The 24,162-nt window shown below is 51.1% G+C and overlaps 5 protein-coding genes and 1 non-coding gene across 8 annotated transcripts; 4 read left to right on the forward strand and 2 right to left on the reverse strand.

Moving 5' to 3' along the window:
• Positions 1-113: 113 nt before the first annotated feature.
• On the forward strand, positions 114-3,069 carry LOC100832841 (transcription factor ILR3). The gene is made up of 5 exons (XM_003562923.4): positions 114-437; positions 1,598-1,663; positions 1,762-1,839; positions 1,936-2,098; positions 2,463-3,069. The coding sequence occupies exons 1-5, from the start codon at positions 265-267 to the stop codon at positions 2,736-2,738; spliced, it is 756 nt and encodes a 251-aa protein (XP_003562971.1). The 5' UTR covers positions 114-264; the 3' UTR covers positions 2,739-3,069.
• A 550-nt stretch (positions 3,070-3,619) lies between these two features.
• On the reverse strand, positions 3,620-4,735 carry LOC100823112 (blue copper protein). Its single transcript, XM_010239063.3, has 2 exons — positions 4,455-4,735; positions 3,620-4,344 (listed from the first exon to the last, which is right to left on the reverse strand). Exons 1-2 carry the CDS (start codon positions 4,621-4,623, stop codon positions 3,887-3,889), a joined length of 627 nt encoding a protein of 208 aa, XP_010237365.1. The 5' UTR covers positions 4,624-4,735; the 3' UTR covers positions 3,620-3,886.
• Positions 4,736-7,172: 2,437 nt separating this feature from the next.
• Positions 7,173-10,928, reverse strand: LOC100823420 (cysteine-rich receptor-like protein kinase 6). The gene is made up of 7 exons (XM_014900096.2): positions 9,996-10,928; positions 9,251-9,379; positions 8,875-9,002; positions 8,596-8,806; positions 8,247-8,484; positions 8,024-8,174; positions 7,173-7,947 (listed from the first exon to the last, which is right to left on the reverse strand). The coding sequence occupies exons 1-7, from the start codon at positions 10,870-10,872 to the stop codon at positions 7,615-7,617; spliced, it is 2,067 nt and encodes a 688-aa protein (XP_014755582.1). The 5' UTR covers positions 10,873-10,928; the 3' UTR covers positions 7,173-7,614.
• A 2,846-nt stretch (positions 10,929-13,774) lies between these two features.
• LOC100824029 (cysteine-rich receptor-like protein kinase 10) lies at positions 13,775-16,993 on the forward strand. Of its 3 annotated transcripts, none has more exons than XM_024457755.1 (7): positions 13,777-14,786; positions 14,941-15,075; positions 15,358-15,488; positions 15,579-15,789; positions 15,907-16,141; positions 16,228-16,378; positions 16,484-16,993. In XM_024457755.1, exons 1-7 carry the CDS (start codon positions 13,907-13,909, stop codon positions 16,823-16,825), a joined length of 2,085 nt encoding a protein of 694 aa, XP_024313523.1. In that variant the 5' UTR covers positions 13,777-13,906; the 3' UTR covers positions 16,826-16,993. The 3 variants fall into 3 exon arrangements, with proteins under 3 accessions (XP_024313518.1, XP_024313523.1, XP_003560120.1); XM_003560072.4 differs by having other exon boundaries at positions 13,781-14,786; positions 15,907-16,144; XM_024457750.1 differs by having other exon boundaries at positions 13,775-14,786; positions 15,579-16,144.
• A 13-nt stretch (positions 16,994-17,006) lies between these two features.
• On the forward strand, positions 17,007-17,087 carry TRNAL-CAG. The gene has a single exon. It is a non-coding gene; the product is annotated as a tRNA-Leu (tRNA).
• A 1,131-nt stretch (positions 17,088-18,218) lies between these two features.
• Positions 18,219-19,830, forward strand: LOC100824341 (long-chain-alcohol O-fatty-acyltransferase). Its single transcript, XM_003560073.4, has one exon. It carries the CDS (start codon positions 18,526-18,528, stop codon positions 19,573-19,575), a length of 1,050 nt encoding a protein of 349 aa, XP_003560121.1. The 5' UTR covers positions 18,219-18,525; the 3' UTR covers positions 19,576-19,830.
• Positions 19,831-24,162: the final 4,332 nt, after the last annotated feature.

The raw sequence follows: 24,162 nt of genomic DNA on the forward strand, positions 1-24,162 counted from the left end.
GGCCCATAATACACTACCACTTTCTGTATCCAAGCCCAGCATCTTTAGGCCCAGTAGTTCTAGACGGCTAGACCCATTTGTCCGTACTCGTTAACCTCGTGCTCCCCCTCTTGGCTTGATCCTTATCTCGGCGTCGGAGCCCACAACCGCTTCCCATCCTCCTCCTTCCCCGGACCGCCCACCACCCCGAATATCCCCCAAATCCCGACGCGACCGCGAAACCCTAGGCCACCGTCGCCGGCCACGGCGAGCCTCTCCGCCGCCATGGCATCTCCGGAAGGCTCCAACTGGGTCTTCGACTGCCCCCTCATGGACGACCTCGCTGTCGCCGACTTCGCCGCCGGACCTGCAGGAGCATTCTACTGGACGCCGCCGATGCAGCCGCAGATGCACACTCAGGCGCAGGCCGTCTCCGCCGCGTCGCTTCCCAACCCCTGGTAATTGCGGCTTCCCGCCTTCTCGGCCTCGATCGCGCTCATCCGCGGCTGGCTTGGTGGTTCTATGGTTTGGGCTATACATTCCGTTCCCTGATTTGCTGCCTCTGTGTACGTATGTTACCACCTGTAGCGTAAATTGTGATCGTTATAACATAACTGCTGTTAGCAGGCGTGCGATTGTAGATTGGTAAAGCCTATTAATGGAATTTTGATCACAACTAGAATTACATGCATGTGAAAAGATTGAGAACGTACGGAACTCCTTACATGTGGGTTCTTCGTTTTCAAAATTATTTTCGCGTGTTAGTACTTAGGACTGGTGTTAGTTCTGACAAGGGTATTACTATTTGAGGATATGGTTCTGTACATGGATGTTACATGGGCCTTTTCTGGAAGGTGTGTGCAGGAAGGGCTATTTGCAATCTGTATTGCTCATTTGGTTTCCGCACACATACATATATATGCAACATAGAAGGCATACACAGCGCCATGCTTCTTCTGAGTGAGATGAACAAGGGAAGAGTTCAAATGAAAATGGTTAACATGGTCATCAGCGATTTTAGGGATGCAGCTGCTTCTTCTATCTGTGGGTCGGATTCATGTTGAGTATCAAGCTGATGGTATCAGATTTATATGGCGGAAGTTTGTCTTTCATCTGTGATCTATATTTCCAGATCAAGAGTTTGTAAAATCAATTGCATTACATGTTTCGAGTTAGATAGTGTAGTGAGAAATGCCATAATTTTTCCCATTAACAGCTGTATTAATGATCAGAAAATGGGTGAGGTTGGGGTTGTTAGAAAGGCCCATCTTTGCGGATCCCTGCATGAAGCCTAGCATGCAATTTAAATTATTTAAAATGTTTCCAAGTTGAGAACTATTTATAGTTACACTTTGGCATATGAGGCTATGCTTTGATTTATCGACTTATCATAGTATTTAGCTGTCATATTCGGTGCATGAACAGAGGTGACCCTGTGTGCTGTTTAATGTAGACCTTCTTTTTTCTCGAAATGGTATTTCACCTATTGTAGGTTATTATATACTAAATTTGTGAGAGTTTGGTATTGTCGTTGATATGCTAATTTTGTGCGCTGCTTATTATTGTGCACTATATTGTGAATTTTACATTCTTAACTGCAAATTTACCTTTTCACTAGTGCTGAAATCAATAGCCCTGTCTCTCTGGACTGTGAGCATGCCAAAGGACATCCAACAAATAAACGGTTTGTTTGTGTCTATGCCTTTTGAATTCCATATTTCAACCATACTTTTCATACCTTTTTCTGTTGAATGTTGCCAACTTAGTACGAAAATGCTTCAGTCCCAGGTCAGAAAGTAGTGCCCAACCTAGCTCCAAAGCGTGCAGGGAGAAAGTGAGAAGGGACAAGCTAAACGAGAGGTATGTCCCTGCCAGCAATTGTTCTTTCAAGCTGTTTTTCTTGCTGCAGCATTCTATCTGAAAGCAACAGTGGAGCTTATGGTCTTCTTTTGTTAGGTTCTTGGAACTGGGTGCTGTCTTGGATCCAGGGAAGACGCCTAAAATAGACAAATGTGCTATATTGAATGATGCTATTCGTGTGGTAACTGAACTGCGTAGCGAAGCAGAGAAGTTGAAGGATTCAAATGAGAGTCTCCAAGACAAGATCAAAGAACTTAAGGTCAGTCCTGCTCACATGGCTTAGATGTTTAAGCAGTACCATCCGGCATCTCTCTCTCGTGATTTTATTTGCGTTATCTACATACAATAGATCTGATATTCCACAAGATTTTCTCAACCTGCTTTGCTGTATATGGCCTAAAGACCACTGTTTGTTGACTACACAGGCTTTTGGATTTCCAGCGATCTGTCAAATCTTCTGCCTCTATATATATATACTTGTTTTAAGTTCTTTGTTTAGACACTGCTTATTCTCCATTAAATTATTGTCTAGAGGTCTTGTCTTTCAACATATTCATGAGATAATTTGTGGTAAAGCGATCATCTGACAAATAAAATGATTTTGAGATCCTTTGATTTTTCAGTCTGAGAAGAATGAGCTGCGGGATGAGAAGCAAAAGCTGAAGGCGGAGAAGGAAAGCCTGGAGCAGCAGATTAAGTTCATGAATGCCCGTCAGAGCCTCGTACCACACCCTTCGGTTATTCCGGCTACTGCATTCGCTGCCGCCCAAGGGCAAGCAGCTGGACAGAAGCTGATGATGCCTGTCATTGGCTACCCAGGATTTCCCATGTGGCAATTCATGCCACCTTCTGACGTTGATACCTCTGATGATCCGAAGTCATGCCCTCCTGTTGCATAGGCCAGCAAAAATCATTTGCCTCATCTATCTTGAGGGGAAGGGGGCAAAACTGCCTTCCATTCAAGTTTATTTTGGCCGCCGTCAGTGTTACTATTGTAGTCACACCCAGAACAGAACTGAACTGAAGCCTCTTCTTCGTATCAGCCGGTGACATGTGATGTCCTGTGACACCGTTGTATATGTTAGTAAATAAATACCATCCGTTGAAGCAAATGCGATTAGACGTTGTAGAGTTATTGTCGTTGAACCTTTTCTTTTTATTTTCATTGTTGCCCTGTAGCCTTGTTTGCTTGTCGCCCGTGATTTGGTATAACACAAGTAGGTTGTAGCTGGTTGGTTCATCTTGGATTGAGTTGGCCTCGCGATTCTTCCATGCGAAAACGAAGTAACCAGGGATCTGAGGGATGGATGCATCTGTGGTCTATCATGAATTGTTGGCAAATGGGTACGACGTGATGACCTCTCCTAGCTTAGCAAGACGTGCCCTCCACTGATGCCGTACTAATTTACTTTCTCCAGCAATATCTTACAAAAATAACTCCTTTTGTTTTGTACTTTCTTGCCAGTTTCATCGCCTTTGCTTACCTGCAACCGAGGCATCTGTCGCGTCTATTCCTTGTTCCTAGTGTTTCCAGGAGCAAATGTGCGAGGAAAACAATAAATTCACAGCAAGATGCACAAAAGAGATGAAACCAGGCAATGATTGATCTGTTTATAATTTACCTCTGGTTTCATCTTAATTTGGAAACGTGGAGCTTCGGCTCCCTGTCTATCTAAAGAAAATCGACTATGTACATCGATCGATATAGAGACCGGGTTTGCCTTCTTTTTCAAAAAAAAAAATCTGACAACATAATTTATCAGATGAGAATTGTGGATAATAGACGTGTGTACAAAAGCAGATTTGCACAAGAGTGCCTTTGCACAAATCGAAATGTAGTATCAAAGACCTGTTTCAAAATGTAGTTACAGAGTAGGAAGTCGTGTCCATGCACGAAATGAACAAGGAATCAACACATGAAAAATAAAATAAATGAAAACAAGTACAGAAAAAAAAAAGGGAAAGCCTCTGGTAAGACTTTAGTACAAACTCTTTGTACCAAACGTACGTGTAGAGATCGTGCAATTGCTCAAATTAATCCAATTAATTACGCGGCCATGGCCACGAGGGCGGCCAGCGCCAGCAGACCGGCGACGTGATACCGCGGCGGCGCGGACGTCAGGGACACGGAGCCGGAGGTTCCGGGGGCGGGGATGGTGGCCTTCGTCGGGCCGCCCGCCGGCGCGCTCCTGGCGGCGGCGTCCGCGAAGGTGTCCGCGGGCGGGGAGGGGAGCGGCGAAGGAGAAGGAGCGGCGGCTGCGGCTGCGTCTGCTTTGATCTTGGCGGCGAGGGCGGCGTCGTAGGGCACGGTGGTGACCTGGAGGTGCATGGTGCCGTTGGCGCAGTGGCGCGGGATGCCGCAGATGAAGTAGCGCGTGCCGGCCTCGGCGAGCTCGAACACGGTCTCGCCGCCCGAGTGCGTGGAGATGGGCTTCCCCGTCGCGCAGCTGCCGTAGTCCGCCTCCGTCACCTCCAGCACGTTGTGGTACGCCTCGTACTTGAATGCTGCGGTTAATTATATTGTTACCTTTTTGACATGGGCACATACATGGCCTGATCATAGTGAGAAGATTATCGAGAAGAAGAAGCAGCAGGAGGAAGAGATATGTCCGTACTAAGGGTGTCGCCGATCATGAAGGTCTTGCCGGCCGTCCACTTGTCGTAGTCGACGTACGTGTCCCAGCCGATGGAGTCGTCCACGGTGTAGTCCACCGCCAGCGCCGTCGTGGCCAACGCCGCCGCGACCGCCATGGCTGCGAGAAATGCTCCGCAGCTGGACTTCATGACTCCCGATCGATGGAGGAGGATTAGTCGTTTGGTTCTGTGATCTCTCGTCTGAGCGATGTATTGCTACGTTGGGGGTATATATACCGGGAGCTAGCTAGAGCAAGCAAAATAAGACTTTCCTCTTCTTTGCCCTCTGTTCATGGCCTGCCATGAAACATGCGTCTGAGTAGCTAGCTAGGCTAGGTTACATTCGATCAGTTGGCATATTTGGAATTAATTGAAATTATTAACACGTGAGTACATCGCACCTGGTTGATTTTTGGAGCGCCAAGTTGACTTTTTCTTTAATTTGCTAGGCTTTGTATTGTATTTTGAGTTGCAGTCACTATTATTTATTTATTACTCGAATATGAAATTACTTGAACGGTATTGACGATACGTGCTTGTATCACTTTGACATGCGAGATTCTTTCAGTATAAATAATTGATGAATCATGAATGATGATTAGCTCCTCTACGTGAGCACACGTCCCTTGCTTCGTCCGTACCGATCGAGAATAGCTAGCGTGTTCGTGGCTTCGTGCTTCGCATGATCGATCAAACATTAATTTCATTATAGGTGGTTTCAGAACGAGTTGTCATTAATTATACAGTTCTCTTTTCTTGTTTTTTCTTCTTAGAAGCAGAAGTCGTCAACCTATTCTGAATCCGTAGTGGTGTGGAACAGCCCTTCTCCTCCCCCGCGTCGTCACTCCCGCGGGCGGCACGGGGGCAAACCCTAGCGCCGCCGCCACCACTCTTCCCTCCCCTTCTCCTCCCTCGCTGCCGCCTCTGAGGCTGCCGCCGGCTAAGCCCGGGTCGTGGTCGAGGACGGTGGCGGGGAGGGCTCCTGTCTTGGCGGCGTTTGCGGTGGCAGGGAGCGCTGCAGGGGTCGGCTTGGCAGCAGCTGGGCGCGGCTTCGGCGGCGTGTGCGAGGGCGTCCCCAGCCTGCTGCGCGGCAGATCCGGCGGTGGAGCGGCGTTTCCGGCGGCTCGCGATGGTGTGGGCGCGGGCCGAGCCCGGGTTGGGCGGCCGGTGCTGGTGGCTTGGCACGGCGTCGTGGCTGAGTGCGGCTCCCCAGCGGCATGGCAGGACCTCCCGACGGTGTGCGGCCTCTTTTGTGGCGCCGTGGTGACGCGGCTTTTGGGCCGCGACGTTCGTCTTGGTGGGGCTCCCTGCTCGGGGTTGGCATCACGGATGGCCAACGTCGAGTGGAAGGCGTGGTGGAATAGCCGGATCTGGGCGGGGTTGTGTTTGAGCTGCACTGGGCGAAAGCCATGGCTCCGTTTGTTACCTTCCTAAAGGCGTCGATTTGGTGCAGATCTCCTCCCCTCGACCAGACCCCATGCTCCAGGGGAAACCCTAGATCCAGGTCTTCTCGGATCGGGCGATGTCGATGCTTGGCATCATTTCCCTCTTGGGGGCACCGCTTTGGAGCAGGAACCGGCTAGAGGGATCAGTGGCTTGGTGGAAGGTGGTGGCTGCCCCAGTGTTCGTGGGCGACTTCAGTGGCAGCGACGATGGTGTTGGGCAGAGGTTAGGCTGCGGCGTCGGTTCTAGTAGTCGGTCTTTCCGACCTATCCGTTGGCTTTCCAGGAGTGGTTGCTTTCATTGTTGGAGAGTCAGAGTCGCCAGCTCAGGAGGAGTAATGCGTGATGACGATGACTTGGTGGGAGGTGGTCCGATTTTTGGGGTTCCTTTTTGGCGCAGGCCTTGCATAGTGCCCCTCTGAAGCTCGCCATCAGAATCGGCGTCTTTTGTTCGCCTGCGAGGATGACCGACTGTTTGGCATGGGCCGGTACGAGCTTGCGTGCCATTGGAGGCGGAGTCCCCGTTCTTGGACGCTAGTGGGGGAAGTCGAAGTCGCCAGCTCAGGAGGAGTGTTTGTGTGATGACGATGACTTCTGCGTGCAATCTTCCTTCATTTGCGTGCGTTGAGTGAATGTGGGTGGCCAGGTCGGTTAGTTAGGGTGGTCCATGGTGCGGTCATGTTACATGACGGTATTATGGACGTTTTGTTACGGTTTTTGTCCGGTTTTCCGTTAATTAACTGAGCAATTCTATTTTTTTTAATTAATAGATCGAGTCCTTCCGACTCCGGTTCGAAAAATAAGAAGAAGTCGTCAACCTAATGTATGTCTGTTGTGCGAAAAGAGTTATTTCTAGTCTTCCAATTTCGGTGTTCTTGATTGTATCTTTCTCTTCTTCTTCTTTCTTTTCTTTTTCTTGAAGCGGTTTTTTGTTGAAATTTGCAAAAAAAGAATGCATTTTTTACACTTGAGGAAATATATATTTTTTTGAGAAAAATTTATGCACATAGAGAATAGGTAAAAACATTTAATTCTAAATTTTCATTAAAAACAGAGATCATTTACGTTCTTTGAAAAAAAAACAAAATGACACAATGAATTTCCGGCCTGCCTAAGCCGACCTGCAGCGTTCCTAGTGACAGCGACAATCAGGATGTTCTAAAAAACGTACGGAAACAAGCGATCGATCACTATTTCAAAAACAAAAAAGCTCACCGAGCAGGTATAGAAAAACCCTTATCCAGGACAACTCCATCGAACTTAGAAAAAGTATCATCCGTCCATCAGTGAATCTGGAATATTTAATTTCACATTGTTGATAATCTACTCTTTTTACAGAAAACTGTAGGATACAAAGAGCCAAATAAGGCACAAAGGAGACCGAGACAAGCCACTAAAGCAGGCTGCCTTGGCACCATCCCCGAATCTATGACACTTTGGATCAAGAGGTCATCTTGACCTTGAGGCTACTAAGCCAGGAAGCACCACTTGATAATCTACTTACTGCTAGCCACTACTACTACTTGCAGTCCCCAAGCATAGATAGCAGATCAACAAATCCACTTACACCCAGAGCCACAGTGCAAGATCCGATTAAAATCGATACAGCAGGGCCTGTTCCTCTATCAAGATCATTTCCAGAAGTCAATACCGCACAGAGATGGCTCCGTTCAGCAAATTGCTTCCAAAGATTCAGGACTCATCTTGGCAAAAGTTCTGTGATCGATACTTGGTTCGAAGACATAACCGTTGAGTTTTCAGTGTATGGATAGGCGTCCGAATACGCGTTGGAGCTCTCACTGGTACTGACCTCCTGGATGCAGAACGCTGGCCTCGACAAAGAAGGCAGACGAACAGTGTGGCTGCTGAACATGATGTTCACCGACGACATAGCCGGCCTGCTCCCGGGTTTTCTCTGCACGCACAGGAGTCCGACGTGAATGCACTTGAGCATCTGGTCGATGGGAGGATGGTTGCCCAAAGATGGATCGATCAACTCGATGACATTGCCCCGGGTCCAGTGCTCCCATACCTGCAACAAATTGTTAAGAGTATTCGTACACTGTTGCAGGAGTTGCAGAGCTTATGAAAAGGCTTCAGGTGCTCACATTATTCAAGAGATCCACGTCTTGCTCGGTCTTATCTGAACCACTGTTTCTTCTCCCTGTGACAATCTCTAAGACCAAAACACCAAAGCTGAAAACGTCCGACTTGATGGAATAATGACCTCCCATGGCGTATTCTGGGGCCATATATCCGCTGCAACAAAATAAGTAATTCAGAACCCGATATATGTTGATGTCTTCTTATGGATGTTCTTGACGTGCTTACTATGTGCCGGCAATACGACGAGTGACATCTTCTGATTGATCCCCTCCAAATATCTTCGCTAGGCCGAAGTCAGATATTTTAGGATTGTAATCAGAATCCAGTAGTATATTGCTCGCTTTGAGGTCTCGGTGAACTATCTTCAATTGTGAATCTTCGTGAAGGTATTGTAAGCCTCGAGCTATTCCATTGATAACCTTGAACCTCTTTCCCCAATCTAGCTCTTTGTTTTTCTCAGAATCTGTCATTCAAACAAAACATATCATTGTAGTGTAAATTTTGTGTCACAGCATTACTCTGAAGAAAATTTCAATAAGGGAAACAAAAAAACGCTATAATAAGAAAGTCTTACCAAATAGAATGGTATCAAGGCTTCTATTTGGCATATATTCATACACAAGTATTTTCTCATGTTCTTCCAAGCAAACACCAAGAAGTCTCACAAGATTCTTGTGGTGAAGCTTGGCAACTAGAACCAGCTCACTCTTCAGCTCTCCTATTCCTTGTCTGGAACTCTGACAGAGTCTTTTGACGGCTATTTCTTGACCATCAGGTAGGTCGCCCTGTCCAAGTAAAGATACTTAACTGTCGGCAGAAAAACATAACTGACAAAGGTGTTATGATTCTGTACCTTATAAACCATACCAAACCCTCCTTTACCAAGCATTCTACATTCGTCAAAGTCATCTGTGGCACCTCTTAGTATCGCTAGATCGAGAAGAAGCGAGTCGATGTTTCGATCATCTGAGGTAGCTGAATCTGTTAGTGGATAAGTACACAATGTGTCAATGATGAGAATCAAGACTATATGAGCTTTTCAGGAAATATGATTTTGCTGCAAGCTATGGAAATTCACGGTATTAGCTAGAATTAAGATTTAAGAAAATGAAAATTGACTAAACAAAGTCCATATTCTGAACTAATCAAATCACCATGTTCTGGACAATAAATTGATTCATACTTGAATTGCTATTATTCCAAAATTCAAAATGGTTAAGAGGTCTTACAAGGCAGAAACGCATTTGCTTTTGGTCTTCTCCTCCAGCAGAAAAAGTATACCATGACAATGACCAATATGACAGCAATTGTAGCCATTACAATAGCTAGAACTATACCTGCACTATTTCTCGTTTTCTCTGCAAGTAAGTATATACCATCAAAATGAGAATGTAATTAATTTTATTTTATTTTTTAATGAAAACCTGAATAAAACAAATACTTCCTCCGTTTCTAAATTATTGTCGTTGTTTTAGTACAAATTTGAACTAAAACAACGACAAGAAATTTAGGAACGGAGGGAGTACATTGCTTACAAGTAGCACATATATTTTGCAGGAAAACTTTCCAGGACCTTTCATAAGAAAACCTTGTGAGTTCAGAGCACAACCATTTGCAATATTGTCTGTTGTTCTGTTCTGAAGGCTCATGTTTGCATTACTCTGACAAATGGTAGCCAGCTTCTACAATCTACATGCATATAAGTTTCGTTCTTTCTGGTCAAGCAACTAGTGATTTTTCAACGGATATGGAGAGGTCATGACCCTTGAGCAGGAGAGTGAACAAGCTGTTACTGCTAATTGTTTCGAAATCTGTACCAGGATCATTTCTTGGCTAGCCAACTGTTTTACATAAAATCGAAATGGATTCCACCCTTCACCCTTGTATAGTTGTACGCAATTTCAGATCAAACGACCAACTAAACAAGTAAACATGCCATCATATTGCACAATTGCAGAACAACAAACTACTCACCTCCTCCTCCGGTGGTCGCCGGTGGCGCAGGAGCGGGCGGCGTGCCGACAAACTGCGGAAGCTGCAGCAGCGGGCGGCCGGAGAAGAAAGGGAACACCTCGTACCGGAAGTTGCACCACACCCCGAAAATCCCCCCGCCAGTCCTCCCGCTGAACAATTTGGGCAGCTCCGCAGTTATGGTGCCAAGGCAGGTCCGGCAGACCTCCACCGTCGTGTCCGGCGCGCACTGCGACAGCGCATAGATCTTTGGGTTGCTCCTGTCGTCGAAGCCCTCTGTCCCCGTGCCGAACCGCCTGGAGGAAGACGAAGAGTCCCCCGCCGCCGCGTAGCCGGCCGTGGCGTTGACGAGCAGCCCTACGGCGGCGTCGAACGCCGGCGCGGCTCCGCCCGCGACGCGGCGGGAGCGCTGGAGCGTGTACGTGGTGACGTAGTAGTCGTCGTCGAGGAGGAAATCCCGGTTGGAGAAGCGGAGCTGGCAGAGGTCGTAGAAGATCATCACGTCCTTGTAGAGCGGGCACGCGCGCGTCGCGCCGCGGAAGGCGGCGGCCACGCAGCTCTCGCAGGCGGAGGCGTTGGCGACGTCGCCGCGGCAGAGGGCCTGGCCGTAGACGGCGTCCGGCACGTCTCCGACGCTGCCGGTGGCGTAGAGCTCCGGGGATGAGGAGGCGTTCCTGGGGAGGGTGGCGGCGAGGCGGTTGATGTTGGATTGGTAGGTGCTGTTGGCTGTGTAGTTGCCGCTGGGGGGATAGGGGCCGCAGGTTGGCCACGGAGGCGGTTCGTCTTCGGCGGCGATGAGTGGCGCGTAGAGGACGGCGAAGAGGAAGGTCGCGGTGACGCCGGTGAGGCATGGGGAGAAGCGGCGGCGGGGCTTGGCCATGGCAACCTGTGACGTGGGGGGGCTTGTGAGGAGAGCAGGTTCGGGTGTCTGTCCGTGTATCACTGGCATGTGTGGTCAGTGAGGTTGACTGGAGTAAAGTGACTTCAGGTTTAGTGAACAAAAAGCTTAACCAAAAAACCCTCAAATTGATCCCAGGAGGTGCTGGCTATTTTGAACCAAACTAGTATCCCCTTGGTACAACACGGGTAACAAAAAAATACTAACCAATGTGTACTACACGGTAACAAGAAAGACAAATGCTAGACGTCGGGCGGGCGATTTTGGGAAAAATCCGTCTCCTCACAAACCGTCCGATTGGAACGCCACGGCTGTTGCATCCCGCACACAAGAAAGAAATCAATCTCCTCCTATTCCCGTCCCCCCCCCCCACCCCCACACACACCCAACCCAACACGACCAGCCCAAACGGCGCTTGCAGCATACCGCCATCGCCTTGCAGCAGCGCCGGTGGTCTGCAGCGGTGCAACACCTCCGGCAAGAAGCGAGGCGGCTTGGTAGCAACGCCAGTGGGAGGCACCACCTCCTTGTAGCATGGACGTCAATAGCCTGCCTCAACGCCAGCGGGAGGCGGCGCTGCCTTTCAGCATTGCTTCGCAACATCCAGTCTCGCGCCTCGCCATTTGCAGCACCGCCGACAGGAGGCGGCGTCTCCTTGCAGCTGTGGTGCCTGCAGGTCTCCACACCGCACAGGGCCTATCAGCACCGCCGCATAATGGACGCAATATCACCGGTCGCCGATCGAAGTACTTCCGGTCGTCGTTTGAAGCATCGAAGCCTCCCGTTCCAGGCTTCCAGCACCCTAAGCCGCCGTTCGTAGCACCCCCGGTCGCCGTCTCCACTTGCAGCACCTTCGGCCACCAGTCGAAGCACCGATAGCGGCGCTTCCCACACGGCCGCGGGTCGCCGCATCGCTTCCCTTTCGAGCACCATCGTCGCAGCACCTTCGGCTTCTGAGTCACAGCGCCTCCGACCGCTTGTTGCAGCACCCTCGCCCGTCGGTCGTAGCACCGCAACCTCCGCTTGTGGCACCGACGGCCGCACTCGCAGCAACGCCCTGGCCATCACAGCAGCAGCGTCTCCAATAGGCTTGGACATTTTACTCGGTACTCGGAGAGTAGCTCGACTCGTTAAGAGCTCGGCTTGTTAGACTAAAGAACCAAGTAGAGCACCTCCAGAAACTCGTTAACACTAAAGAGCTTAACGAGCCGAGCTAGCGAGACTCGCAAGCATACTCGTTAGCTCGTTATCTGGCGTCTGGCGGTCGAACCAAACACAGTAACCCACGACTTGTTAGACCCAGCACACCCTCTCGAACAGCCCAACTGCCTGAATGCGGCCCAAGCCCAAGATTCGTTAGGTCAGTCGGGTCTCCAGTCTCCTCGTCTTGTACTCTCGTCAAGCTAATATTAGTCTTATTAGTGCTTCTGTATTGTACTGTATGAGGACACCGAAGCTGTGTAATGGCTGCTAGTCTTATGAGTATTTGTGTTGTAGCCTGTAATGGTTATTAGTCTTATTTGTTATGGACTTATTATATAATGTTGTACACATGCTTTGCTTGTCATTTTTTCTGCATAGATGCTGCCCATTTTTTTCACCGCTAACGCGTTTAACGAGCGCTCGCGAGCAGTAAACGAACCAAGCCGAACAGGCTTTGATGTTCGTTAAGGTTGACAAGCATAACGAGCCGAGCTCTTAACGAGCCGAGTTCTTAAAAAAGCAAGCTCTTAACGAGTCGAGCATGCTCGTTAGCCAGGCCTAGTCTCCAACTCGCAAAGCCGCTGGCAGCCTAGCCTCGCAGTCATGCGCGCGGCTGCAGCCATGGAAACGCATCCAAGAGATTGGAACGAGGGAGAGGATGAGGGAGAAGGGGAAAGTAAGAGAGAGAGGATGAGGGAGAAGTGTAACGAGAGAAGAGGGAAAAAGAGAACGTGGTGCTTGGTCGTTTCCTCCTTGTCACGTGTCACGCACGGAAGGCAGTCGACACGGGCCGTGTCATCGGTCGGGTGATAACTATCTTTTCCCAACAAGAAAGTACTAGCCAAGTGGAGGAAGCATGCATATCACAAGTAAGTAAAAACATATTGAGAAGGAAAGAGAAGAAAATTAGTATCGACTACCATTGGAGATGCCCTTTAATACTCCTCGGCCGTGAAGATTGCATGCGGAAGAACTACAAAACTTTTGAAAGAGAGTTACTAACTTCTGCCAGTGAATAAACTAATGAACATTTTGTAGTTCAGGAACTCAAAAAACACACAAATAAATCAATAAACCGAATTACTGATACAGATTAGTCTCAAAATGGTTTACAAAAGCTAAAAAGGACATGTGTCATGATCCTGAACAATGGGTTGTAACTAGGTTTGTGTCATGCATCCACTTTTAGCCTTGACGAACGTTTTTTTACTAATCTTATTACTAACTCAAGTTCATGGATTTATTTGGGTTTTTTAGTTCGTGGAATAAAATATTTTTCAGTTCCATTTTAGGTTTCTTTTCCTTTCTGTACTTTTCTCTTAACTGATGCCATTCGTATTTTCTCTCCTATCTAACTAATGAAAATGCAGGGCCGTTGCTTAAAAGAAGAAGAAGAAGAAGAAACACATTTTTGACCGGACGTATTGAAAATGAATGATTTTCAAATTATCCTGGTACAGCTCATAGTACATCATTTGCTGTACGTGTCTCCATGTTTTCTCTGTTCCTTGTCGCTATCCATCACTTGACGTTGAAAAGACCAGAGAAATGAATGCAGAAACAGAAGAAGCCTCCTTACTTGACCAATTCCATGTGCCACGTGAATACGTACATGATAGAGACCCTGCACTCTCGATACCTCGATCGTCGTACACTCGCAGGTATAGTCCATTCGCCGTCAGCTGCTGTCCGACGGCAACAGCAGTTCAGTCCTGTCAGTTTCTTGATTTCTTCCTCGCTGTCGGGCGTCAATTGTGTATTACTACTGCGTGTCCAACATTTTATCAGCACAGCAGCAGCGCAGCTCGCCGCCATGGCGATAGGCACGCGTCGCCGTCTGGGTCTGGCTCCTCTCTCCTTCTACCTCGCTCCAGCCACAGCCTCGCTCCTCCTAACGTTATTCCTCCACGCGCCGCCGCTCGCCGGCGCGCAGCCGCTGCCGTGGCAGCTCTGCGACGACCCCGCCGGGAACTACACGGAGGGCGGCGCGTACCAGGCCAACATACGCGCCCTCGCAAGCGGCATCCCCAAGAACGCCTCCTCCTCCCCGGCCCTCTTCGCCAAGGGCGCGGCCGGCAGGGCCCCGGACGCCGTCTACGCGCTCGCGCTCTGCCGCGGCGACACCGCCAGCGCCAACGCCTCCTCCTCCTGCGCGTCCTGCGTCGCCGCCGCCTTCCGGAACGCGCAGCAGCTCTGCGCCTACAGCCGGATCGCCACCATGTACGACGACCCCTGCATCCTCCGCTACTCCGACCGGGAGGACTTCCTCGCCAACGTCACCGACAACGGCGGGAAGATGCTCGCGTGGAACGCCAACAACGTCAGCGCGGACGTAGCGCCAGCGTTCGACGCCGCTTCCGGCCGGCTCGTGAACGCCACCGCCGACTACGCGGCGGCGGACCCGAGACGGCGGTTCGGCACGGGGGAGTTGGACGGGTTCGACGAGACTTACCCCAAGATTTACTCGCTGGCGCAGTGCACGCCGGACATGACGGCGGCTGAGTGCCGGGCCTGTCTCGGCGACATGATTGGGCGGTTCACTCCCCGGTATTTCGTGGGGAAGCCGGGCGGGCGAGTCTTCGGCGTGCGCTGCAATTTCCGGTTCGAGACCTACTCTTTCTTCTCTGGGCGCCCGCTGCTGCAGCTCCCAGGCGCGCTGCCGCCTGCACCGGCGCCGGCAGCGGCCGGAGAAGGTGAGTTTCTGAAACAGAAATCACCCCTGGGAACGTACAGCTCTGAACTTACGCGTGCCCCGGCCTTCTTGATTGCTTTGCAAAACTGAAAACAATTTTCTGCAGCTGAATTTAAGATGCGTTCCATCTGAAATCAACACAATTTTTTTTGCAGGAACAACAAGACGTGGTGCAGGACCAGTCTTGGCAATTACACTGCCTATAGCTGCTGCAGCATTACTTCTCATTGCAACGTGCGTTTGCTTCTGGAAGAGGAGAAAACATACGGAAAGAAAGGCGTCAGTACCATGTAAGTCCTCTCAATTAAGGAAAGAGGAACGGCGATTCACCGATTACTTCGATTTATTCATGGTTTACACTTTCTGAAATACTAACAAATCTTAGTTACTGGAATTACTCATGCTCACTCAGATTGTGATTTTTTTTTCCGAAAAGAAGGTTCAAACCTCAGGCCTCCGCATCAATATGATGCTCACTCCATTGTGATTAGATTCTCATTTGTTTTGCTTTTTGTCCGGGTCTAGAATCCTACTTATATTGCTGATCATGGCACACATGTTTCTTCCAACAGATTCAACTAATCAAGATGACATTCAGAGCATCGATTCCCTCCTCCTTGACCTATCGACGCTGCGGGCTGCAACAGATAACTTCGCCGAAAGCAACAAGCTTGGCGAAGGAGGCTTCGGCGCGGTCTACAAGGTACCAATCGTACCATTTAGTAATGTAAATCTGTTGGTTGCATACAGCATTACAGATTACAGACATATATCTAAACTTGTTGACACACAGGGCGTCCTTTCTGAAGGCGAGGAGATAGCAGTGAAGAGGCTGTCGCAGAGCTCCCGGCAAGGAACAGAGGAGCTGAAAACAGAGCTAGTCCTGGTCGCCAATCTCCAGCACAAGAACCTCGTCAGGCTCGTCGGCGTCTGCTTGGAAGAGCAGGAGAAGCTGCTCGTGTACGAGTACATGCCGAACCGGAGCCTCGACACCATTCTTTTCGGTACCATTCATCCGATAGATTCTATCCCTAGCCGGGCATACATAGTTACATACTGTCACTGGCTCAGCTGTCTGACCGTCTCTCTTATGTTTGTGTATTGGTTTCGATGGATGAAAGATCCTGAGAAAAGCAGAGACCTGGATTGGGGGAAGAGGCTGAAGATCGTGGGCGGGGTGGCTCGAGGCCTGCAGTACCTCCACGAAGACTCCCAGCTGAGGATCATCCACCGGGACCTCAAGGCGAGCAACGTGCTGCTGGACATGGACTTCAGCCCCAAGATTTCCGACTTCGGCCTGGCCAAGCTGTTTGGGTGGGACGAGTCGCAGGCCGTCACTAGCCACATTGCCGGAACGTAGTAAGTTCTTCCGGTACACGTTGGCACGCACAAATACATCGGAACAACAAGAGATTTTATTTCCTCGTGCTCTATGGATGCAGCGGATACATGGCGCCGGAGTACGCGATGCGCGGGCAGTACTCGGCCAAGTCGGACGCCTACAGCTTCGGCGTCCTGGTCTTGGAGATCCTCACCGGAAGGCGGAACAGCAGCTTCGCTAACTCGGAGCAATCCGTTGACCTCTTAAGCCTCGTGAGTAATTCTACATGTCCAAGTTCCATCTGATCTGCTCCCCATGAAGGCAATTTACAAAACCGTCTTCACGAAACAATGTTAAATTCTGGCGCGTACGTGCAGGTATGGGAGCACTGGACGAGGGGAACAGTGGAGGAGCTGGTGGACCCGTCGCTGGGCGGCCGTGCTCCGGGAGGCCCGATGCTGCTGAAGCTGGTCAACGTGGGGCTGCTGTGCGTGCAGGACAGCCCCGCGGACAGGCCGGCCATGTCGGCCGTGAACGTCATGCTCAGCAGCAGCACGGTGTCTCTGCAGGCGCCGTCGAGGCCCACGTTCTGCATCGAGGAGATGGAGGGCTACTCCGACATGTACTCGGCGACGTATCCAAGGGGATCCCGGCCCACCAAGGTGCAGACGGCCATGTCGCCGAACGAGGTCTCCATCACGGAGCTCGAACCAAGATGAGGGCTGTGAAGCAATTTGCTTGCTACTATACGTATACTACGTACTATACTACTGAATCTCCTGTATTTATGTTGTTGTGACCTTTTAATATGCTGAAAGTACTCAGCAAGTTCTGTGCTACTGTAGTATACTAAGCACTAAAGTAAAGTAATTAAGGTTTGTTGCACATCTTCGCACACGAGTCAAGATGGCCGAGTTGGTCTAAGGCGCCAGTTTCAGGTACTGGTCCGAAAGGGCGTGGGTTCAAATCCCACTCTTGACATTAATTTTTCGTACACAGCACTACTCCGTTCATTTTTCGTACACAGCACTAAACAATCCTTTCTGAAACAGAAGAAAGAAAAGAAAACCCCAACCCGCCAGAGGCTTTCATCGCATCCGATGCGCTAGCAACTCTAGACTGGCAATGGCGTGCAAGCTAGGTTTAACAGTGGCCACCTCGCCATACCGGAACTACGCTACGCTGGATGGTTGGCCACCCCGCGATCCTTCAATGCGCCGCAGTTCCACGGCCGTGCCCTGGTGGCCTGGTTCTTTCCACTCCTCTCTCGTGTTTGAACTTCCTACACGGTGAGTCCATGCATATGTGGTACGTCGTCGCCACCTGCTCCAACATCGTTCTAATTAATCCAAGTGTTCCAAAGCTAGATTTAAAACAAAATAACAAACTGCTTGTTTCCCCGCAAAAAAGCTTCCAACTTCCTGATCTTTAAGGAGCAAATGTCCCACCAGCCTTTTTCCTCCGCCAATCCAACTGACAGTACCGACGTTTCTTCCGATCTTCTCCCACTCCTCTTTCCCAGACAATCCATCAGTCTCTTCACATTTGATCACTTAGAGCATCTGCCTATCAAGTTTCCTAAAAATTCTCCCGAAAAGGGCTCAAATCCGGTACTTTACATGTGCAATTTCACGTTTTTCTCTTCATGTAAATATATATCATCAAACTGAGAATGCACTTATTTTTAAGTCTTAACTTTATGAAAACATGAATAAAACAAATACATGCATGTTCACAAGTACTCCCTCCGTTTCAAAATAAGTGACGTGGATTTGTATAAATTCTTATACAATCTACACCGCTTATTTCGGGATGGAAAAAGTAACACATATAACTCTTCTAAAGCTTTGTGACGCTTCTTCAGGGCAAGTGCGAAAGAAAATTTTACTGACAGTTTTCGAGTTGTGATCTGTGACCCGACTATGTTTGACGCATCAACGGTGTTAGACTGTACTGACACTTTTCTTCGTTGTGTCAGTGTTAAACTTGTAGGAGTAATGTGTTTTGGTAGTAGTGATTATAAATTTCGCAACGGGCCTTCTAATTTTTTGTTACGGCTTAATAGACCAAGAAAATAACAATCTGTCCAGTCACTAAGAAATAAATTCCGTAAAAAAGTTCATACTCCTACAAAGATCTGTTAAATCGAAGACGTGCTACAATTTGCGAGGCAAAGGGTCGCGGTGTGCAGAATGTGAGCTAACTGCCAGCCTGCCAGGATACAAATGGCGTGGCAAAGGGTCTTAATTTATCTAGGCAGCACATGACACTTTCTAGTACACAAGAAATTCAGAAAGCATTGCATACGGAAGCTAGCTTTCTTTAATCCTTCTTTGCATCGTCAGTATTCAGTTTGACATTGGAGCATTCGAGTGCATCCAGATCTCAGCCGATTCCGTCCTCATCAAACAGGCGGGGCATGGCGTCCGAGGCAGCCAGCGTCGCCGTGGTCTCGGCCGCCGTGGCCGCGGCCATGGTTTATGCGCGCCTCGCCGCCTCGCGTTCGCACCCCGGCCTCCCCCGCCTCGCCGCGCTCCTCCCGGTGCTCCTCCTCCTCCCCGTCCTCCCCTTCACGTTCTCCTCCATCCACCTCCGCACCATCTCCGCCTTCTTCCTCGTCTGGCTCTGCGGCTTCAAGCTCCTCCTCCTCGCCGCCGGCCAGGGCCCTCTCCACCCGGCGCTCCCGGTCGTCCGCTTCGTCGCCTGCGCGGCGCTTCCCATCAAGGTAGTAGTAGAAGTCCAGGACAGAGCAGCAGCGCATCAGCCGTCCCGGCGGTCTCTCCCTCCCGCGTTCTTGCTCTCCTACGCGGCCAAGGCGGCTCTGTTCGCGGCGCTCGTCTCGCTCCGGGGCATCCGGGCTCGGATGCCCGCGTACGGCGTGGTCGCGTTCGACGGTGTGCACGTCTACCTCTTGCTCGAGCTGTTCATGGCGTCCGCCGCGTTCTTCGCCCGGGCCCTGCTCGGGGCCGACCTGGAGCCACAGTTCGACCGGCCGTACCTGGCCTCCTCCCTCCGCGATTTCTGGGGCCGCCGGTGGAACCTCATGGTGCCCGGCGCGCTCCGCCCCACCGTGTACCGCCCCGTGCGCAGCCGCCTCGGCGTGCCGGCCGGCATGCTCGCCACGTTCGTGGTGTCGGGGCTCATGCACGAGGTCATGTTCTACTACATCACGCTCCGGGCCGGCACCGGGGAGGTGACCGCGTTCTTCGTGCTCCACGGCGTGTGCGTGGTCGCGGAGCGGTGGTGGGCGATCCGGAGCCGGAGCGGGCTGTGGAGCCCGCCGCGGCCCGTGGCGACGGCGCTCACGCTGGCGTTCGTCGCGGGCACCGCGTCCTGGCTCTTCTTCGCGCCCGTCATACGCGGCGGGCTGGACAAGGCCATCGTCGCCGAGTGCGAGGGGATGCTGGCATTTTTGGAGGCGGCTGCGCGTGCTCTGGCTGACGCGGCGGCACGTTTGGTCTGGTCATGATTCCGGTTGGCATTCGCGGTGTGTATGTCATGTAATTGTAGTTCCGTGGTTTGCCCATGGCGATTCCGGTTGAATTTGATTTCAGGGGAACAATAAGGTCTTCAGCGTATTTCCCCAGAACAGAATCTGGTATCACCGCGCTATGCGTGGGCACTGGATCATGGGATTGTCGTGTCACGAAGGTGTAGTGTACACGCTGCATACAAGAGCATCAGACAACTGAAACTGGAAGAGCACATTTTCCGTGATGTCAAACGATGATGGAAAATTCCAGAAAAGCTTTGTGAAATAGGCATGATATCTAGGACACCGACAAGTGGCCACAAGGGCTCACAGAGCGACGTGGCCTGATCCGGGCTGTTGTTCCTCAATCGGATGGTCAAGATCACCACTTCGGTTCCTCCAAAAGACAGAGTCTTGGTACCGGTTTCAGCACGGACGAGAGCATCTCTAGAAGATAACGCAAAATCTTGATAGAAAAAACACGTATTCGGTAAAACTGAATCCGTTTTTTAGTTACTAATTTGGTCCGGACAGAACATATACCGCATACCTGAACCGTATCATCGAATATTCCCATCTACTACAGCCAGCCCACCTCGTGGTCGTTTTCCTCCTCGTGAACGACACGAGCACCAGAAACATCTGTTTTCTCAATGTTCTCTCGGCGCATCTGCTTTCTCGGTGTGCTCTCCGTGCTCGAAGACCACGGATCTGCGTTGGGGCATCCATGGTGTGGCCGCGTGAGGGCTGCAGAGGAGGGCCGCACGGGGCTCCAGCACAGGCTCGATGCGGAGGCAGGGGAAGTACCGAAGCAGTGGCGCAAGCGCGGGTGACGCTTGGCCAGAGACGGGGAAGAAGGTCGCGGGCATGGCGGTGAGCGCACGCGTAGGGTCCAAGTTGTGGTGGATCTCGTGCGGGGCGATGCCGCGGTGTGTGAGGCGTCATCTCGGACAGGCGGAGCGGCATGAGAGCTGCTAGAGATGCTCTGATGTCCACTTCGAGGTCTTCTTCTGTTTCTCGTTGTAAAAACTCTCTCTTCAGCTAAAATTAATCTCCCTTTTGTACATTCGTACAATAGAGAGATGGAGCATTTGCACAATAAAAAAAAATCCTAATCAATTTCGGCTGCTTCCCTTGACCCTTTAAAAAAAATTCTTCGACAGTCGAAGGTTCAAAAATTGGCCGCGAGCAATGGTCAGGGTGACAGGCGAAGAAACGGAACTGTGGAGACTCCAGACGAAGAAACGGGGAGGAGGGGTGCGATCTGCCGAGTTCAATCTTTTTTCTGCGAGTAAAGTCTATTTTTACAGTGGTTGGCGTCGACATCAAACCTTGACCTTGAAATCCCTGAATTCAGCACTTTGTACTCAATAATTCCGGTCATCAAGTGCCGGTCATTAGGTGTTGAAACATGCTTTACATACTGGGATTGCTGACGTGGCTGGGATCTTTCACTGACCAAGTCAACATTTCGCAAACACAAGTCAAGACGTCTACGTGGCACGGTCAATCCTACGTGGCAAAAAAAGATTAGTCAACGAGTCAAGCCTCTCATGCCATAGTCAAAGGGTCAAATGAGTTAGAGTAGAGGGCAAGAAAGGTGTGAGGAGAGAGCCCTTAGTCCATGGTGGACCATGGACCAAGCCCCTCTTTTCCCCCGTGGTGCACACAAAATCTATGGACCAAAGGAGCTACTTTTACCACTTTGCCCCCATTTTTCTCTTTTCCTCAAGGATAGCCATGGTCTTTTGTCATGGACCCCTAGGATATAAATACCCCCCATGAGGACATGTATCATTGACTCTCAACTTGAATAAACTCAAGGAGAGAGGGCTAAAGCCTCTTGCAAAGAGCTCTAGTTTCGAGATTCGGGAAGACGCGTTCGGCCCGGACTCGAAGGAGAAGGGGTTGGGTTAGAGTTCCGAGGGTATCCTAACCTCGATACTTGGAAAGACGCGTTCGGTCCAAGTACGAGGCGGCCCCGACGAACCTCTCGCCAAAAGGTGTCTTGGGAAGATCCGCTCGGTCCAAGCCCTTGGCTAACAACCCCTCGAAGCTTTTCCTAACATAGGATTAAGTCGCACCCGCAGGGTCGACCGAACCTATTCAAAAAATATCGACGTGTCAACTTGTCCAAGTGTACGGCGACCTTCGCTATAAGGCCGGCGTATATGCCCTACTTTTATACCCGCACTTGTGTCATCGATCATTGGCACCCCTTACTCTAATTGTTGTCGAGAACAACAACAGTAGCGCCGACCGTGGGGAACCCTCGCCGCAATTGAAGATCTAATGGCCCCGACGAAGCCTACTTCATTGGGTCCCCAACTTGCCGCGAAGTCTACACGGTTGCAAACGAAGAAAGCAAGTGCCTCGGGGGCTCCCGAGGAAGAAGGAAACATCACCATTCCGGACGCCGCCGCAAGCATGGTCGCCACGACGGAAGTCACAGACGCCCCTCCGGTACCGGCCGTCCCGAAAGGAACCGAGGTGTTCGAAACCGTCATAGGCGGTCCTCGACACTTACCAACGTAGTGGCAAGGATCGGCGAGCTGCCTACGGTTGCCGCCCCCGCAGGGGACACGGAACTCGGCATGCCTCGCTCGATGGGCTTCGCGCCACCTTCCCTACAACCGGTGGTAACCCTGCCCTCGGAACCTACAAGAGGAAACCATGTGGTGTCGGGAGGATCCGTCCAGAAAACCAAGGAGTCCCGGCCTACGACCCCTCCAACCCGGGATTATCTCCACTGTCGCTCGCCGCGATCGCCCAAGGAGCTCCTTGCTATCATCCTTATTGGGGGCTTCCGCCGCAAGGTGCTCTCCAAATCACACACCCTCAACATCAACCTCGCTTTGCGAATGCCCCGCAAGCGCCCCTTGCTCCCCCCGCCGGGGTCGAATAAGGCGCCCACCAGGTACCACCTCAAGCTGCGCCTCGCGAGGAACGAGACCCTAGAGTGCATGGAAACGAGCAAGTGGTGGAATCCGGAGCCCGTGCCGACGGCGAAAGGAATGCCCGGCGACGCTCCGACCCTCCCAGAAAACGTCGAGATCATTCTCCAAGCGACCCCTCTAGCGACGAGAGCGACGAGGGAGGACCTCGCCACCGAAGGAACCAAAAGAATCGGCCGACTTGCAACCCGCTCACTCGAGAGATCCAAGACGCGCCTTTTTCGCCAAGGTTCAAGCCGCCCACGATACGACCATATGACGGGGAGTCAAATCCTCTTCAATTCTTGGATGTCTACTCCACCGCCATACGGGCCGCCGGGGGAGGTCCCGTCGAGATGTGCAACCTCTTTCCACTCGCGCTCACCGGAATGGCGCAAACTTGGTTTTACAACCCGCGGAGGAACTCCGTGCACTCATGGGAATGCCTCCAAGAGGTCTTCATCGCCAACTTTCAAGGAAACTTTAAGGAGCCCGTGCAGGCTCACGAGCTATACACCGTGAAACAAAACCCGAGGGAATCCCTCCGAAGCTTCTTCCATTGCTTTGCGAAGGTGCAAAACCAAACGCCAACCCGCCGTCGACCACCATGATCGACGCATGCATGTAAGGTCTTCTCCAAGGAGAAGTGAATCGGGCCCTAAGTCGAAACCCACCGAAGACGACCGAAGAGCTTTATCGAATCACGCCCGGGGCGAAGACGGGGACATCACCAAGGACGTGCCACGCGCTGCTCCCGAAGGAACTCCCTCGTCCGACAAACCTCCTGCACCCGCTTCGTCTTCCAAGAAGAAGAGGAGGTGGGGGAAAAAGGGCGTCGGTGACCAAGCCCGGAAAATCTTCGCCGTCGTAGGCCAAGCACCACCTCAAAAGGCTTGGCAAGCCAAGAAACCACCTCGTCCGACCGAGGGAGTGGCTGGAAGGTGCCTCATCCACAACTCGGCAAGCCATAGCACCGAAGAGTGCAACACACTCATCGCAGCCCGCGAAGAGTTCCAGGCGCGGATGCAAGCCCGACGCAAGGATGAGAAGACAGCTGAGGCTCCGCGCCTCGCCATCGTCCTTGTCGCTGACCCGGCACCCAAGGAAGATAACCTCCCGTTCCAGGAACCTGCACATCACGTAGGAGTGATACTCAGGGGCTCCGCAACGGGACAAGGATCAAAGCGACAACGCAAGGAGTATGCTCGCGAAGTCAATGTCGTGGGAACCTTCACCCCGACACCCCCACCTAAGTGGGCAAGCGTGCCAATTGCCTTCACCGAAGAAGACGCTAAGGGGATACGCTTCCCACATGATGACGCTCTCTTTGTGATGGCGATCGTCGCCAATTGCGAGCTGAAGAAGATTCTTGTGGACGGCGGAAGCTCCGCTGACATCATATATCTAAGCACATTAAAGAAGCTGATGGAGCCCAAGGGGGGGATACAAGAACGGCTCGCTTCAGCCATCCCTTTATCCCCTCACAGGTTTCGTACCAGGGAAGTCCATTCAGCCGCTCGGACAAATTGAGCTCCTCACGACCTTCGAAGATGCCACAAATCACCGAACCGAGCTCGTACGCTTCGATGTGGTGGATATGGAGGCCTCCTTCAACGCCATCCTCGGGAGGACAACGCTAAACCGTCTTTGT

Source organism: Brachypodium distachyon, chromosome 1 (assembly GCF_000005505.3).
Source record: "Brachypodium distachyon strain Bd21 chromosome 1, Brachypodium_distachyon_v3.0, whole genome shotgun sequence".
NCBI classification, from domain to species: domain Eukaryota; kingdom Viridiplantae; phylum Streptophyta; class Magnoliopsida; order Poales; family Poaceae; genus Brachypodium; species Brachypodium distachyon.

Bases quoted from the DNA above. Each gene is read 5' to 3' on its own strand.
- LOC100832841 (XM_003562923.4), top strand. From the start codon at position 265: ATGGCATCTCCGGAAGGCTCCAACTGGGTCTTCGACTGCCCCCTCATG. The intron at 438-1,597 runs GTAATTGCGGCT...CCTTTTCACTAG, and splicing joins GCGTCGCTTCCCAACCCCTG to TGCTGAAATCAATAGCCCTG. The intron at 2,099-2,462 runs GTCAGTCCTGCT...TTGATTTTTCAG, and splicing joins ACAAGATCAAAGAACTTAAG to TCTGAGAAGAATGAGCTGCG.
- LOC100823112 (XM_010239063.3), bottom strand. From the start codon at position 4,623: ATGAAGTCCAGCTGCGGAGCATTTCTCGCAGCCATGGCGGTCGCGGCG. The intron at 4,345-4,454 runs GTACGGACATAT...AATTAACCGCAG, and splicing joins CATGATCGGCGACACCCTTA to CATTCAAGTACGAGGCGTAC.
- LOC100823420 (XM_014900096.2), bottom strand. From the start codon at position 10,872: ATGGCCAAGCCCCGCCGCCGCTTCTCCCCATGCCTCACCGGCGTCACC. The intron at 9,380-9,995 runs GTGAGTAGTTTG...ACTTACTTGCAG, and splicing joins GGCGACCACCGGAGGAGGAG to AGAAAACGAGAAATAGTGCA. The intron at 8,485-8,595 runs GTAAGACTTTCT...TTTGAATGACAG, and splicing joins CCTTGATACCATTCTATTTG to ATTCTGAGAAAAACAAAGAG.
- LOC100824029 (XM_024457750.1), top strand. From the start codon at position 13,907: ATGGCGATAGGCACGCGTCGCCGTCTGGGTCTGGCTCCTCTCTCCTTC. The intron at 14,787-14,940 runs GTGAGTTTCTGA...TTTTTTTTGCAG, and splicing joins GCCGGCAGCGGCCGGAGAAG to GAACAACAAGACGTGGTGCA. The intron at 16,379-16,483 runs GTGAGTAATTCT...GCGTACGTGCAG, and splicing joins CCGTTGACCTCTTAAGCCTC to GTATGGGAGCACTGGACGAG.
- LOC100824341 (XM_003560073.4), top strand. From the start codon at position 18,526: ATGGCGTCCGAGGCAGCCAGCGTCGCCGTGGTCTCGGCCGCCGTGGCC.